The 17,096-nt window shown below is 34.7% G+C and overlaps 1 protein-coding gene across 2 annotated transcripts in view; it reads left to right on the top strand.

The window, feature by feature from the left end:
- The window catches only part of CPNE8 (copine 8), a 264,159-nt gene that overhangs the window by 53,926 nt on the left and 193,137 nt on the right, over positions 1-17,096 (top strand). For both annotated transcript variants that reach the window (XM_054443312.2, XM_063672626.1), the window contains one exon: positions 13,650-13,753. In XM_054443312.2, coding sequence (XP_054299287.1) covers positions 13,650-13,753 — 104 coding nt within the window. The remainder of the gene's footprint in view (positions 1-13,649; positions 13,754-17,096) is intronic.

Here is a 17,096-nt window from a genome sequence, read left to right as displayed (position 1 = left end):
ATCTACAATGAACTTCAACAAATTTACAAGAAAAAAACAAACAACCCCATCAAAAAGTGGGTGAAGGACATGAACAGACGCTTCTCAAAAGAAGACATTTATGCAGCCAAAAAACACATGAAAAAATGCTCATCATCACTGGCCATCAGAGAAATGCAAATCAAAACCACAATGAGATACCATCTCACACCAGTTAGAATGGCAATCATGAAAAAGTCAGGAAACAACAGGTGCTAGAGAGGATGTGGAGAAACAGGAACACTTTTACACTGTTGGTGGGACTGTAAACTAGTTCAACCATTGTGGAAGTCAGTGTGGCTATTCCTCAGGGATCTAGAACTAGAAATACCATTTGACCCAGCCATCCCATTACTGGGTAAATACCTAAAGGACTATAAATCATGCTGCTATAAAGACACATGCACACGTATGTTTATTGCGGCATTATTCACAATAGCAAAGACTTGGAACCAACCCAAATGTCCAACAATGATAGACTGGATTAAGAAAATGTTGCACATATCTGCCATGGAATACTATGCAGCCATAAAAAATGATGAGTTCATGTCCTTTGTAGGGACATGGATGAAATTGGAAATCATTATTCTCAGTAAACTATCGCAAGAACAAAAAACCAAACACTGCATATTCTCACTCATAGGTGGGAATTGAACAATGAGAACACATGGACACAAGAAGGGGAACATCACCTCTGGGGACTGTTGTGGGGTGGGGCGGAGGGGGGAGGGATAGCACTGGGAGATACACCTAATGCTAGATGACGAGTTAGTGGGTGCAGCGCACCAGCATGGCACATGTATACATATGTAACAAACCTGCACATTGTGCACATGTACCCTAAAACTTAAAGTATAATAATAATAATAAAAAAAAGCAGTAATTTAAAAAAAAACAAAAAACGGTCATTTGCAAATGAAGATAATTTTACTTCCTCTGTTTTGATTTGGATACCTTTTATTTCTTTTTCATGTCTAATTGCTCTGGCTAGGATTTTCATACTATGTTGATTAGAAGGGGTGAGAATTGTCATCTTTGCCTTTTTCCTGATTTTAGAGGAAAAGCTTTCAGTTTTTCACCACTGAGTATGATGTTGCCATAGGCTTTACGTACATGGTTTTGTCATGTTCAGGTAAAGTATTTACTATTTTCATCAAGAAAGGTTGTAGAATTTTGTCCAGTGCTTTTTCTGTGTCTATTGAGATGGTCATGGTATTTTATCTTTTAATCTGTTTTATTGTATATTGCATTAATTGATTTGCTTTTTTTGAATCGTCCTTGTATCACAGGAAAAAAAAATCTCATTTGCTCATAGTGTAACTGAGGTGGAAGTTGGGACTCGACTCCAGAGGTTAGGCTTAGACACTAGACCAAATTGAGGACTAGCAAAACCAGGGCTGGTGTGGAAGCAGCTTTTCATAAGATGTCTACCAATGTGCCATGTCAGTTTACCATTGCCGTGACAATACCTGGAATTAATTGCCCCTTTCCATGACAACAACCTAATGACCTAGAAGTTACCACTCTTTTCCTATAAATTTCTGCATACACTGCTCCTTAATTTGCATGTAGTTAAAAGTGAATATAAATCTGACTGCAGAAGCACCTTTGAGCTGCTACTTTGGCACATTGCCTATGGTGTAGCCCTGCTTGCAAAGAGCAGTAACTGCTGTTGCTGTACACTGACACTTCAATAAAAGTTGTTGTTTAACACCACCAGCTTGCCCTTGCATTCTTTTCTGGGTGAAGCTAAGAACCCTCCCAGGCTAAGTCCCAATTTTGGGGCTCAACTGAACTGCATCATAACCATCTATGTTAGGTAATTGGCTTTATATGGAGGAAAAACAAACTTCCTGTCTTTAGGACAAAAGGTAGTTTTGCCACTTGGAACAATGACTCTACCAAAATTAGGCTCCTACTTTCCCACAGAAACTGGGAGACAGAGGTGCAAGTTATTTTGATGTTTACATTATATAAAGATGGCTCCTATGTTCCTGAGAAAGACATTCCTGGGTTATAAAGCTGACCAGAGTTTTCAAAAGGATTTATATACACTTCAGAGAGAGAAAGTACTTGTAATTACATGTTTTCCAAAGTAAACGCTCTGAATAAAAGGAGGGAGGGAAATATTTTCTCTTATTATCAACAGGGAGAATTAAGCCTCTTATTTATTTTTTTTTAGACAGAGTCTTGCTCTTGTCTCCCAGGCTGGAGTGCAATGGCACAATGTCAGCTCACTGCAACCTCTGCCTCCTGGGTTCAAGCAATTCTACTGCCTCAGCCTCCCGAGTAGCTGAGATTACAGGTGCCCGCCACCATGCCTGGCTATTTTTTTTTTTTTTTTTGTAGTTTTAGTAGCGATGGGGTTTTGCCATGTTGGCCAGGCTGGTTTTGAACTGCTGACCTCATGATCCACCCACCCTGGCCTCCTAAAGTGCTGGGATTATAAGTGTGAGCCACTACCTCTGGCCTGACCCTCTTACTTTTAATTTTTGGTTTGTATTTGTCCTTACATAAGAAATAATACAGAGAAATCCTATGTCCTGTTTGCTCACTTTCACCAAGTGGTAATATCTTAAAAACTCTAGTACATTATCACAACCAGAATATCGGCATTGATAAAGAAATAACTATAATGTAGTTCAGTGTTTTTAGTTGTACTTTGCAAGAAAAATAGAGAAACGACTCCATCTTTCTGGAAGTGAAAGTCCCATCCTTACAGTTTCTTTGATAGCCAATCAATAAACAATGACAGATCTATGTTTTATTTATAGTCAATATATTCATGTACTGCCAATTATATTACAAAATAAAATATGAATTATTAGAGTTGTAGCTATGATTTTAATTAGGTGTATCTCTTGTGTAAAGGCTACATTGGCATGAATAATACTGATATATTTTGTTGACATTTATGTATGTTAAATCAGTGTGTGATAGGGTTTTGCTATATGAATCAGTAACATTTGAAGGAAAAGTTTGAAGGTTGTCAATATAGATTGCTAGCCCTTTATTTTGAAAATTAAGGAAAAAGACAAGATTAAGGTAAACATCTCTATTATCATAATTTATTTCTAAAAAAAGAGTATTTATTTTTTATCAAAATATATCTAGGCTGTATATTGAAAAAAAACCCCTGATACTCATAGTATAGTCCAGTTAGAAACCTTATGCAGCCACAATTTTCCTTAAATGTGAAGCATCTAAAGTTTTAAATAAAGATAAATCACAACATAAGATTTTGTGATAGTACATGTATACTGAAAAACCACAGCCTAAAATTTTATTCTGTGGTTAATCATTGATATGGTAGCTGTCTTCTCCCAAGTTTTAAATGTGGTGATCAGTTTCTTGCAGTACAACATGAAGTACAGAACAACGTCTAGCCTATTTGTATTTTTATTTTATGGGCATTGTAAACAATTCAATTTTACATAGGCATTTTGAAAAATTTGTAAGCACTACTGTCAAATTTATTTTATCAATTCAGAATATTATAGGAAAACTAAGAAAAATCTAAGATTCTGCCCTCTAGGCAACCCATGCCATTAGTTGGTGACACCAGGTGTCTAGCTAGTGAGGATTATAGACAAGGATGATCCTTTTAATGTGATGTTGAATTTGGTCTACTTGTATTTTGTTGAGGATTTTTACATCCATATTCACCAAGGATATTGGCCTATAATTTTCTTTTCCAGTTGTGCCCTTGTTTGGCTTTGGTATGATGATAATGCTGGCTTCATAAAATGAGTCTGAAAGGTGTTTCTTTTTCTTAATATTTTGGGAAGAATTTAAGGAAGATTGATATTGATTCTTGTTTAAATGTTTGGCAGCATTCATCAGAGAAGCCATCAAGTCCCAGGTTTTTCTTTTTGATTACTGCTTTTGAGGTTGTTGATTACTGCTTCAATCTCTTATTCATTATTGGTCTGTTCAAGTTTCCTATCTTTTCATGGTTCAGCCTTAGTATATGTTTCTAAGAATTTATCCATTTCTTCTGGGTTATTCAATTTGTTGGCTAAAGTTGTTCATAATAGTCCCTTATGATCATTTTTATTCCTGTACCATCACTTATAATGTTTTCTCTTTCATTTATTATTTTATTTGTGATTTCTCTCTTTTTAAAATTAGTTTAGGTAAAGGCTTGTCAATTGTTTTGTTTGTTCTTTGGTCCCTTTCTATCTCTTTCTTTCAGTTGTTTCATTGAATTTTAGAGTTTTTGTTTTAACTTTTAATTGACAATAGTTGCATATTATATATTTATGGGATGCAATGTGATATTTTATATGTTTACATTATGGGAATAATTAAATCAGGTTGTTTAAGAAATCCAGTACCTCATCTACTTATTATTCTTTTTGTGGTGAAAATATTTAAAATTTTCTCTTAGCAATTTTGAAATACACAGTGTATTATTATTACGGTCACTTTTTTTCTACAGATCATTAAAACTTATTCCTCCTAATTGAAATTTTGTACACTTTGATCAACATCTCTCCTTTCCACATTCTGTGTTGTGCATGGATTTATTTCTGGACTCTCTGTCCTGTTCCACTGGTCATTATATGTTGTTATGACAGTAACATGCTGTGTTGGTAACTATAGCATTGTGATCGATTTTGAAGTCAGGTAGTGTGATGCCTTCAGCTTTGTTCTTTTTTTGTCAAGGTTACTTTTTGGCTATATGGGATCTTTTGTGGTTCTATATAAAACTAGGATTGTATTTTCTATTTCTGTGAAAAATAACTTGGAATTTTGATAGAGATTGCATCATCTATGTAATATGGCCATTTTAGCTATATTAAATTTTCAGTCCACGAACGTAGAATAGTTTTCCATTTATTTGTGTCATAATTATTTCTTTCATCAGTGTTTTGTTTTTTTATTATATAGGTTTTTCACCTTTTTGGTTAAATTTACTCCTCAGTATTTTGTGTTTTTTCATGTTATTGTGAATGGGATTTTCTATAATTTCTTTTACAGATAATTTGTTGTTAGTGTAAAGAAATACTACTGATTTTTCTGTGTTGATTTCGTATCCTATAACTTTACTGACTTTATCAGCTGAAATAGTTTATTAGTGGAGTCTAGAACTTTCTCTATATACGATCATGTCATTAGCAAATAGAAACAGTTTCACTTCTTTCTTTCCAATTTGCATGCCTTTTATTTCTTTTTCTTGTCTAATTGCTCTGGCTAGAACTTGTAGTCCTATGTTAAGTAGAAGTGTGAGAATGGGCATCCTTGTCTTGTTCCTGAATTGGAAGAAAAGCTTTCAGTATGATGTTAGCTGTGGGATTTTCATATATGTCTTGTATTGTATAGAGGTATATTCCTTTAAAACTTAGCTTGTTTCGAATTTTTATCTGGAAACTTTCTTGAATGTTGTTAAAAGCCTTTTTTGCTCCATTGAATTGATCATATAGTTTTCATAATTCGTTCTGTTAATGTACTGTATCATCTTTACGGAGTTGTGTATGTTGAACCATCCTTGCATCCCAGGGATAAATCCCACTTATGATAAATTATTCTTTTAATGTGCTGTTGAATTCAGGCTGATAGTATTTTGTTCAAGATTTTTGTACCTGTGATCATCAAAGATAGCTGCCTTTAGTTTCTTTTCTTATAATGTTTTTGTCTGGCTTTGGTATCAGGGTGTATTAGTCAGGGTTCTCTAGAGGCACAGAACTGATAGGATAGATGTATGTATAAATGGGAGTTTATTAAGAAGTATTGACTCACACAATCACAAACCACTGGTGTAAGTCCAAGAGTCCAAAAGCTGAAGAACTTGGAGTCTGATGTTTGAGAGCAGGAATCATCCACATGGGAAAAAGATGGAGGCCGGAAGACTTAACAAGTCTGCTTTTCCCTCTTCTCCTGCTTGCTTTATTGTAGTGTGCTGGCAGCTGATTAGATGGTGCCCACCCAGATTGAGAGTGGGCCTGCTTCTCCCAGTTCACTGACTCAAATATTAATCTCCTTTGGCAACACCCTCACAGACACGCTCAGGAACAATACTTTGCATCCTTCAATCCAACCAAGTTGACACTCAGTATTAACCATCACACAGGGTAGTGCTGGACTTGTAAAATTAGTTTGGAAGCATTCCCTTTACTTCAGTTTTTGGAAGAGTTTTAGAAGGATTGGTATTACAGATTGATTGTCCCTAATCTGAAAGCTAAAAATCCAAAATGCTCCAAAATTTGAAACTTTTCGAGTGTTGTCATAATGCCACAAGTGGAGAATTTTACATGTGACCTTATCTGATGGGTCACAGTAAAATGCAATCAAAACCCTGTTTCATGAACAAAATTATTAAAGTTATTGTATATGATTGCCTTCAGCCTATGTGTATAAAATATACACTGAAGCATAAATAAGACACACACTAAAGCATAAAACAAAGGAGTTTCATGTTTAGACATGGGTCCCATTCCCAAGATATCCTAATATGTATATATAGTATTCCAAAATTTGAAAAATTCTGAAATCTGAAACACTTCTTGTCCCAAGCATTTCAGATAAGGGATAATCAACCCGTATTTTTTCTTTTAACATTTGGTAGAATTCTGTGTGAGTCATCTGGCCTTGTTTTTCCTTTGATGGGATATTTCTTTTTTATTATTATTGATTTAAACATTTCATTCATTATTTGCTTATTCAGGTTTTCTATCTTTTTTTTTTATTCAGTCTTTGTGGGTTGTATGTTTCTGTGAATTTATCCATTTCACCTAGGTTATCCAGTTTGTAGGTACCTCGTTTATAGCAGTCTCTTATGGTCTTTTGTATTTCTGTGGTATCAGTTGTAATGTCTTCTCTTTGATTTCTGAATTTGTGTTTGTCTTCCTTTTTTTTTTTCTCTCTGACTAAAGGTTTGTCAATTTTGTTTACCTTTTCAAAACATTAATTCTTAGTTTTATTGTTATTTTCTATTGTCTTGCTAGTCTCTATTTTATTTATTCTTTTCTGATCTTTATTATTTTCTTCCTTCCACAGACTTTGAGCTTAGTTTTGTTTTTTTTTTCTAGTTCTGTGAGGTGTAATGTTGTTTATTTGAGATCTTGGTCTGCTATATGCTGCTGTGATCTATTACATAGAGCTGGAACAGAAGTTCTCATTTCTGATGATAATTGCTGCATATGGTATATGAAAAATTAGAGATAATGCAAAGGTTTGAATGATTTTGTATTTTTCTAGAGTGGGTTTACTTTTACTTATGTAGATACAGAAAGGCTAGTAAAAGTTCACCTTAATTCCTTAAACATTTGAGTGACTCTAATCTGGCTTTCATTGCTCTTGAGGGTTGTTCTTCTGATTTAGCCTTCTCAATTGTAGCCCTTTGGGATCCCAGTCTAAAGGTTTGTTGACTTATTTTTTTAAATTTTTCTCTCTCACTTTTTAAAGGTTTAGACATATTAAAAATGGAAAGAAATGTAGACCAAACATGCATATACGCTGCTAAAATCTCTGCCTAGTTTGGCCTTTTCTAAAGTATATGATAAAACTTTAATAAATCTTTTAACTAAAGTTTTAAAACACTATAATATAATTTTAAATGCTGGTGGACTTTAGTTCTTTCTATATTTTATGTGTGAAAATTACAGAGACATGATGTAGGTATTCATTTGTTGGTGGTTAATGATTTAGGTGAGTTCCTAAAAACAGAAGATCCTAAAAATTGAATGACAGTCCCTTGTGTGAAATATTGTCTTAACTAAGAACATTAGAAGGAAGTCATTTTACTTCTCTCTCTCTCTCTCTCTCTCTCTGTGTAGTGTGTACATGTATTTTTATATCTATAGCTACATTTCATTGATCTATAGTATTGTAAGATCTAGATAAAGCTTTCAGATATTCTACTTGTTATAATAAAGTGAGTTTCATATTATTGGATTGTGAAAAAAATGCCTTGGATAATTAGTTATATAACAGAACTATATGTCTTTCTCTTAGAAGAAGAGGGCTGTGGAGTCTCTGTTGAGGCCAGTGTTTTATTTCCAAGAGGAAGAGTATGAGAATGTAAACCTTCTTTGTGTGTGTAGCTGTGTGTGTTTGTATGTTTGGTATCCTCCATGCAAGTTGGATATTTATAGTCCTAAATTGCAGTTTTAGATTAAATTTATCTTAATATTATGTCAGAATATTCTGCCTGCCGTACTCATCTAATTTACTCTTGTGTAATCTCTGGAAACTGTGGCTGTATATCATGGCTACTAAGATTTAATTATAACATAATAATTGAATTAAAGATGTGCAGTTGTTCAGATGACTTTTTTTCTTCATCTCTTTCACTTGACAAGTGAATGTGAGACTGGGTGGTTGTGCTGGGCCTTCATAATATATTAAAACTTTCTGAACATTTTTATCAAAACATGGTTCATCTGCTTGGTGCCATAAATAGATGAAGTTACTGAGTGTTCTTTCCGGTACTGCTTCTCTGAAGTAGTTTAATAATTAGTTGATTTAGAAATGAGGAGTGTTTCTATTCTATCATTTTCTGCAAGATTTGTTCCTAAATTGGAAAAGTAGCTATTTATCCAATTAGCTCAAGCATAAAACAAAGGAAAACTTTGATGGACTTGATTGTGAATTGTTTTTCATTTTTTGCTTGGAATTTTAAAGGGAATAGTGTTTTCTGGTTTTAACGAATTTAAATTTACACACTTTTTTTTTCAAATAACTGAGAATTTTCATACTTGGTGAATAAAAGAATAGTTTCCTAATTATAAGTTTATGAAAACTTAATACTGTATCATTATGTAAAAGTGCTTGGCTTCTGCATATTTGTACATGTACATTGTGCCAGAGGTTATTGTAATTAGGTTCATAGGTACTTTTGATAATCTAGTATTATTGATATTCAGACCAAGACTTTTTTAGGACACAAGTTAAAATTCTTTAAAATGTAGCTGTTTCTGGGTGTATAACATCAACAAATATTATTAATAATTGTCTTTCCTCAAAATTTTACACCCCTTTGATAGGTATAGAATGATATGCAACTGCGCATTTTCCAAAGAATTAGCAATTATTTATTTAGTAGCATAAGACTTTAGCTAAGATGTAAATTTTATTTCAAGTCCAAAAGATTAATCACTTCGTTGATAGCTAATACATTCCAGCCTCCAGGAAATAACCAATGTATTTCCCATAAGCTGAACGAGTCATAACATATCTGTAGATTTCTTACTATTTCCAGTTTTCACTTTTTATAATAGAGTAAACTAAAAACAGGAAAACTGCCTGAAAGTTTTTTGTTTCTGATTTTAAAAGTAAATTCTACTCATTGCAAGAAACTGGGAAAACCCAGAAATGCATAACACACTTTTAAAAAATTAGATGATAATCATTACATTCTGGTACACTGTATTCTATTTTTTCCATATATATATATATATGCATATATATGCTTATGTTTTAATCAAATTGGTATTATGCTATACATATACCAAAATTGGTATTATACTATATATTACCCTTGATATATTTTCTGAACCTTGATATTTATATCTCAGATCTCCCTTATTTAACCATTTGTTCAGTTTTATTCAGGTGTAAATCAAACGCATATCTGTGTCCTGTTGCTTCATGAAGCTTACTGTCTAGCGGGGGAAACATCAACATTTTATTTTTATTTTTATTTTTATTTTTATTTTTGAGACGGAGTTTCACTCTTGTTGCCCAGGCCGAAGTACAATGGCGCTATCTTGGCTCACCGCAACCTCCGCCTCCTGGGTTCAAGTGATTCTCCTGCCTCAGCCTCCCGAGTAGCTGGGATTACAGGCATGTGCCACCACACCTGGCTAACTTTTTTTTTTTTTTTTTGTGAAACAGAGCTCACTCTGTTGCCCAGGCTGGGAGTGCAGTGGTGTGATCTCGGCTCACTGCAAGCTCCGCTTCCCAGGTTCACGCCATTCTCCTGCTTCAGCCTCCCAAGTAGCTGGGGCTACAGGCGCCTGCCATCACGCCTGGCTAATTTTTTGTATTTTTAGTAGAGACAGGGTTTCTCCATGTTGGTCAGGCTGGTCTTGAACTCCTAACCTCAGGTAATCTGCCCACCTTGGCCTCCCAAAGTGCTGGGATTACAGGTGTGAGCCACCGCGCCCAGCCTACATAAACATTTAAATGTATAGCAGCAAAATATAAGTTTTATTAAGGGGGAAGTCAGGACCTGTGAGAGAGACTAAGAATGGAGCACCTATTTCAGATTGATGTTTAGAGCTGGCATGCTGACATTTAAGCAGAGGCTTAAAGGATGAGGAAAAAGTCAGCCATTCAAGAATGGGGTTAAGAACATTCTAGTAAGAGGAAATAGCAGGTGCAAAGGCCATGAGGTGGGAAAGGGTTTGGTGTGTAAAAGGGCCTACAAGAAGGCCAGGAGGCTGGAGCAAAGAGAAAGAAGGGATACTGCCTAAAATGAGGTTAGAGAGGAAAATAGGAGCCAGGACCTGTAGACCAAAGAAAAGAGATTTTATTATAAGTACTATGGGAAGCCATTAAAATTTTTTGGCTGGTGGAATGACATGGGCATGTTTACATTTTCAAAAGATTATTCTGGATGTCACATAGAAGATGAATTGGAAGGAGAACAAAAGAAGAAGCAGAAATGTAAGTTAGGAGGCCCTTTGGGTAGACCATGAGAGGGAAGAAAAGCTTGAGTTAGGCTGATGATGGGAGCTATGGAGAGAAGTAAACAGCTGTGAGGCATGTTTTGGAGTTATAACTGATAACTTATGAGGTAGTGATGAATAGGAGTTGGCAGATTAAAAAGAAAGACTTGAGATCGATGACTTCCATTTATGGTCTGATAAATCAAGTGGATAGTGGTAACATTTATTGACAAGAAGTAAACTTGGTAAGCACAGCAGTATTAGGGTGATGTTTGTGATATAAAATAATTATTTTATGTTTGGATGATACTTTTGAGGGATCTATAAGACAACCACTTGTATAAGTTAAGAAAGCAGTTGTATGCATGAATACCCAGAAGTGAGTCTCAGAGCTGATGACATGCCTTTGGAAGTTATCATGTAGATGGGATTTAAAACCCAATAGATTATCCTGGTCTGTTTTGTGTTGCTATAACAGAATACCTGAGACCACGTAATTTAAAAAGAAGAGAAATTTATTTTCTCACAGTTCTGAAGTCTGGGAAGCCCAAGATCAAGGCACTGGCATCTGGTGAGGGCACTCTTGCTGTATCCTCACACGGTGGAAGGCGGAAGGGCAAATGATGGCCAAATGCTGTATGAAGCCTCTTTCATAAGGGCCTTCTTGCCATTCATGAGAAAGGTGCCCTCATGGCCTAATCACTTCTTAAATGCTCTATATCTTAATACTGTCACATTGGTAACACCTGAATTTTGGAAGAGATACATTCAAACTATAGCAGGGATAGATGAAATAACCTAATAAAAAGTGATTGTATAGAGAACAAGAGTGCCTTGAACTGAGCTCTGCCAATGAGATGTTGAATGCTTGAGAATCTGAGAAGAGGAGAAACACAGAGGAATGTGGTGTCAAAAGTCAGGAAAGACAGCTTCTAAAAAGAATGAGTGGACAGCTGTGTCACATGCTGCTGAGAGATCTGGCAAGATGAGGGCCAGAAGTGACCACTGGATTTAGCAATATGAGGGTCACTGGTGATATCATCAAAAACAATTTCAGGGCTGTGTGTTAGAAGACATATTGTAATGGATATAGTCATAATATATAGATGATTTGCTAAAACCAGGAATTTAATGGCTACAAATTAATCTTCACTAGAGATAGCAGAGTATACTCAGTCACTCCTATTGCTGAGGAGCCAGCATTCTATGAGAAATAGGCTTGTGTGTGTTTTAAGGGCTAATGGGCTCTGGGGAGTTGCTGGCTGCACCTCAATGGGGCTTACTGTGGGAAATTTCACTTCATTTTTAAAAATTCTCTCTGAGTGTGAGTTTGGGTTAAAAATCCAAATTCTTGGGAATATGGGTACTGGCTGAGCTTCTGTTTGAGGGTGTTGTGCATTTGCCGCTTTAGTACTCTCTGCTCTGGTCTGAAGACGGTCTTTCCTCCCAACAGTAGGAACAGTGGGAGGGTGGAGGGTCCCTCTGGTTTATACTTGAACTTACTGACCTCTGCACAGTTCTCTTGAAGTAAGCGAGCACTGCCAGCCCCTGGTTATTTGGGTACATGCTCTTATTCCCACTCCCTTCAGACTAGAAAATTAAAATGGATAGGCTCATTGTTGGATCTTCTCCAGGGCCTATGGTTTACACTTAAATAGAGGAGAGTCCTAGAAAGAATGCAGATTTTGTAGCCAAAGTGACTTAGGTTGAAACTCTGCTTTAATTTTCTCATCTCTAAAATGGGGCTAGTTCTACCATGCAGAATTATAGTAAATATAGTAAAGTAATGTGTGAAAAGTGCTTGGAACAAAGTAAATACTCAATAACTGGTGGTTGTAATTGATATTATTGTTTAAAGTAAATTCTCAATATTATTGAAATGTTGAATTAGTGACCTGGGTTATAATTTGTCTGTATGATATTGGTCTGTGATATAAAACATTGTCCAATGGCATAGGCCTCTGAAAATTTGTTCTTTTTGGGAGTGATCCGTTGGAAGTAGCCTTAGTAAATCCTATGTCATCAATATTTTGTACTATAGTTTTATTATTACAATTTAAGAAAGCTTCACATTTTAATGGATTATCATAGTTCTTCTCTTTTCCTATTAAAAAAATAATATTTCATTGAACTTTAATAAAAGTTGGTTCGTGATAAGACAGTATGCTTCATTGCCTAATGTTGCTCAGAACTAAAGTTAAAATTCTCTCATTAGAATTCCATGGGAGTTGGAAGGGAAGAATGTAAGCCAAGGATAGAAAAGAGGTGTTAATTTTATATTTGTGCTCTATCTTTGGGAGAAGTGCCAAATGGCCTTCTTTCACATTGAGAGGAGGGAGGACTAGAAAGTGGAATATTTTTTCCTGTTTTCCACTTGCCCTAAGATGGAGAAACTTAGTTTTTCTAAGCTAAAGTGCAGCATATTGCTTTAAAAGATGCAAGAAGTGTAGGTCCCATTTTAGGTATCTAGATATGGTAAGAATTAAAACATGATTAATCAGAAACAACTGATTGTTGTGACATATGTGTGCAGGAGATTTTCGGAGCATTCTCCACAAAACATGGCCAATAAACGGCATTGTATATGGGACTGTTATGTATAAAAAGAGGAAGAAGGTTATGAATACTATGATCTCTTCAATTATAAGAATATGTATTGTCTGGCCTTCTTATATACAGGGTTAGGAAAATAATTTATAACATATAATACATTTAAAGTTTAGGTAGAAATAACTTCTTTTCATTAAAAGAGGATTTAACTTTCAAGTAGGGAGAGGAGAAGGAGAAGCATTATGGTTTGTCATATGAATTTTGGGGAGAAGCTGATTTTTGAATGAACTCAGGGCTTATTTTATGATTCCCCTGAATAAATAAGAGAGGTGATTTGATCGCTAAAAAATTTCTATTATTTGGATATTTATTGCTTATTTTCTAAAAGAACTGTGTGATGTTAAGTACTGTACTTGTAATAAGTAGCTGTACAAGGTTTAATTTTAAATTCTCTCTCTCTTTCCACAGTTTGGAAGAACTGAAGTAATTGATAATACTTTAAATCCTGATTTTGTAAGAAAGTTTATTCTGGACTACTTTTTTGAAGAAAGAGAGAATCTTCGTTTTGACTTGTAAGTTCTACTAAAACATTTAGAAAAATTTGATTTTAAAGACAATATTACTAATGTAAGGCAGGGTCCTATGGTTGCACTGAGTTCTAGATTATATTGGCAGGAAACCAGATTAATTCTGTTCAGAGTGTGGCCCAAGCAAGTCCCCTGCTTTGCATTTTGTAGGTCTGAATACATGTTGAATGAATAGGTGAGCAGTTTAGCCATGCAGGACGGTGTATATGGACATTCTTCCCAACTGCACCGTGCTTCAGTGGATTTCCTACAAGTTCTATGTATACTCCAAAGTTATCACATCCACTCCCATGGCTGATGTCTCTCAGATCTTTAAGTTTGGCTCAGCAGCTTCTTAGCATAGCACCTGGATCTCTGCCTAACTATGGCTTCCGTTCATCCCTTGGTAGCCTTGTACTTTTCCAAGGGCTAGGATAATCGAGTCAGCATTTTAAATATGTTAAGTATTCTTGTTACTTTGATACTAAATCTGGCATATTAAAACATAATTGTCAAATCCAAGTTCCTGTCCACAGAGAACCTAGAGTCAGCCTGTTTATATTATTATAGAGTTTTTGTTCCACAGAAGTGAACTGTAGTGATTGCTGAAGTATCTGGATATGGTTAAAAGGAAATCTGTTGTGGGGAGGTGGGTAAAATATGCTTAAAATATCAAAATAATTAAAGGAAATTTATGAACATTAAAAAGATAAATGTCTTATTTTAAATAGCTGAAAATCCTGATGTACCATGCTTTTACAATTTATAAATACTTCTTGATAACAAAAGCTGTCAATATCTTATTTGAAAAAGTCATAATTTGCTTCATAATGTAAAAAATAACAGCTCTTTACTGTTAATAGTCTTTCTCATTTTCCTCTAAAATATGCATGGTAAAATAACCCGCAGTGCTTGTGTTTAAAAAAGATCTTATACTAGCTTCTTTCTTCAGGAATACTGAGTATTTGTCATATTTATCCAACAAAATTTATTACATCCACATTTGGTTTTTTATTTTTTAGAAACTCCTTTGCAAATAGTAAAAATGAGGCTCATTGGAAGAGAAACTGAAATGGAATGTAGAAACTTCCTGATTATGTGTATGGTAGAGGCTGCACATAGCGTTGCCACTAAAAAAACAGATATAAATCATGTAGTATGTGGTTGAATTCTCCCATTATTCTGGGCCTTGGTAGCAATTGCTTTTTAAGAATTTTCTTTTACACCAGCATGGGACTCTTAATTTTTCCTCCTTAATCCCAGACTTAACTTCATGTTAAAACCAGCCTCTATTTCATGATTCTTTGTTTCCCCCTTTGTTTTTTTCTTTCTTTTTCTTCCTTTCTCATTCATCTGCATTGTTTTCACTGTTGAAAGTAATAAATATTTATTGCAAACTTTAAGTGATATAGACATTTAAAACAAAAGCTTCCTTTTATCCTAATACAAAAAAGCATTGCCCCCCCTCCCAAACCTGCAAATGACTCAATGTATATGCTGGGAGTTTTGTTTTCTTTAAGCATACACATATGCATCCAGGAATTGCAATAAATATATTTTCCTTTACCTTGTATTTTGCAGATATCCTTTTGTGCCACAAAATATGCATATACCACATTCATTTTAAAGGTTATATAATTTCCATTGTTCAAAAGAACTGTAATTTATTTAACCAAACACTTACTGATGGGCATTTGGCTGGTTCCATTTTTCCTACTACATATAGTCCTGCAGTGAGTTTCCTTGGATGCAAATCTTTTTGTAATATATATTTATATATACTTCACGTTTTCAGAGGACAAATTACTTGGAGCCAAATTTTAGGATTATAGGATGCAGACAGGAGTACCCACTGTCTGGTTCTAAATCTTTGAAATCAACTTGGTGTGAAAGTTGATTATATGAATTGAGTCATTCTTGTCATACTCAACTAAATCAGAGTCAACAGGCCAGGGGGAAAAAGCGCTTGTAGCACCTGTTCCAAGAATTGAATTTTCCACAAGGCCAGTTGCTGAATTGGTCCACTGTAACCCTAAAGAACAGTCATGACCTGCCATGACTCTAAGACTAGTTTTACCTACCACCGTCACTCACCAATCGCCACTTTTGCCAGCTCCCAAAATCTTCTGTAGTGCCAATCAGTTTTCTTTCAAAACAATATATAGCATTTCTCTTTCTAATAAAACTCCCAACCTTCTCTTTGTTTTTTGGACATACTGAATGAAAACCACCCTAGTCTGCGTGTATATGCCCTGAATTGCAATTCTGTGCATCTCAAATAAAAGATTTAATTTAGACATTCATCTCTGTATTTTATTTTGATTTCAACATTGGAGATCCTATAAGCTTTGTTACTTCCCTGAACTCCTTGTCAGTTATTTAGCTCTGATTTTTAGATCCATGTCCTGCTCTTCATTCATTACCTGATACTCAAAACTTGTCTGTTCCAGGAACATTTATCTCAGAGTGTCAGGAAACTATAAAGTAACATAAATTAATGTTAAGTAAATGGATATATTTTAACTTCCTAATTGAAGTTGAAGCAATTTTTACAGAAACAGTGTAATGTTTGAAATGTGAAAGCATATTGCAAAATGGAATTAAATAAGTATTGTTTTACCTTTTGCATGTATTTTGTTAGTTTCAGAGATTCAATTCAAAGAACACCTCCATTTTATATGACTGCTGAAAAGTTCAAACAATTAGGGCTAGAAAGGGTTACCTGCAGAAGAAGATCATCAAGAAGAGTAGCAAGTCCATCCTCTTAGTTCATGTAGTGTCTTTGCTACCACTTTAATTCCTTTTGATTTTCCATTTTTTAGAATACTCACATTAATAACCTTTAACCTGAAAGAACAGGCTTATTATTATTATCATCCTTATTATTATTGTGATTTCTTCAGGATATCTACATAAGTAAATGTGGAAATAGTGTAATAGTTCATGAGTTTTATATATATACATTATACCTGTGATATTGGTTTTTAAAATTCTTAGCAATGTGTTATTCCTAGTAAAAGTAACATATTCATGGTAAAAAAAAATTGGAAAATACAAATTACCAGTAGTCCCAACCTCTACCACCCAGAGAACTACTGCAAATATTCTGACATATTGGCAGTATCAGCCTTAAGTAAATATATACAGAGATTAATCTCTAAGAAAAGTGTTTATTTAGGAATAATATACAATAATTAGAATTGCAATTTGCACACATACACACACGTACCAGAATGGTTTCTGGTGTGTTCAGAGAATAAAAGGAAAGGCTGGAGTTTTACTGGGAAAAGAGAAAAATTACATAGGTTGTTTTGAAAGAAACTTTATTGATGCTGGTTGTGTCTTACAG

The sequence above is a fragment of the Pongo pygmaeus genome, chromosome 10, assembly GCF_028885625.2.
Source record: "Pongo pygmaeus isolate AG05252 chromosome 10, NHGRI_mPonPyg2-v2.0_pri, whole genome shotgun sequence".
NCBI classification, from domain to species: domain Eukaryota; kingdom Metazoa; phylum Chordata; class Mammalia; order Primates; family Hominidae; genus Pongo; species Pongo pygmaeus.
This window is presented reverse-complemented; position numbering and strand designations above follow the sequence as displayed.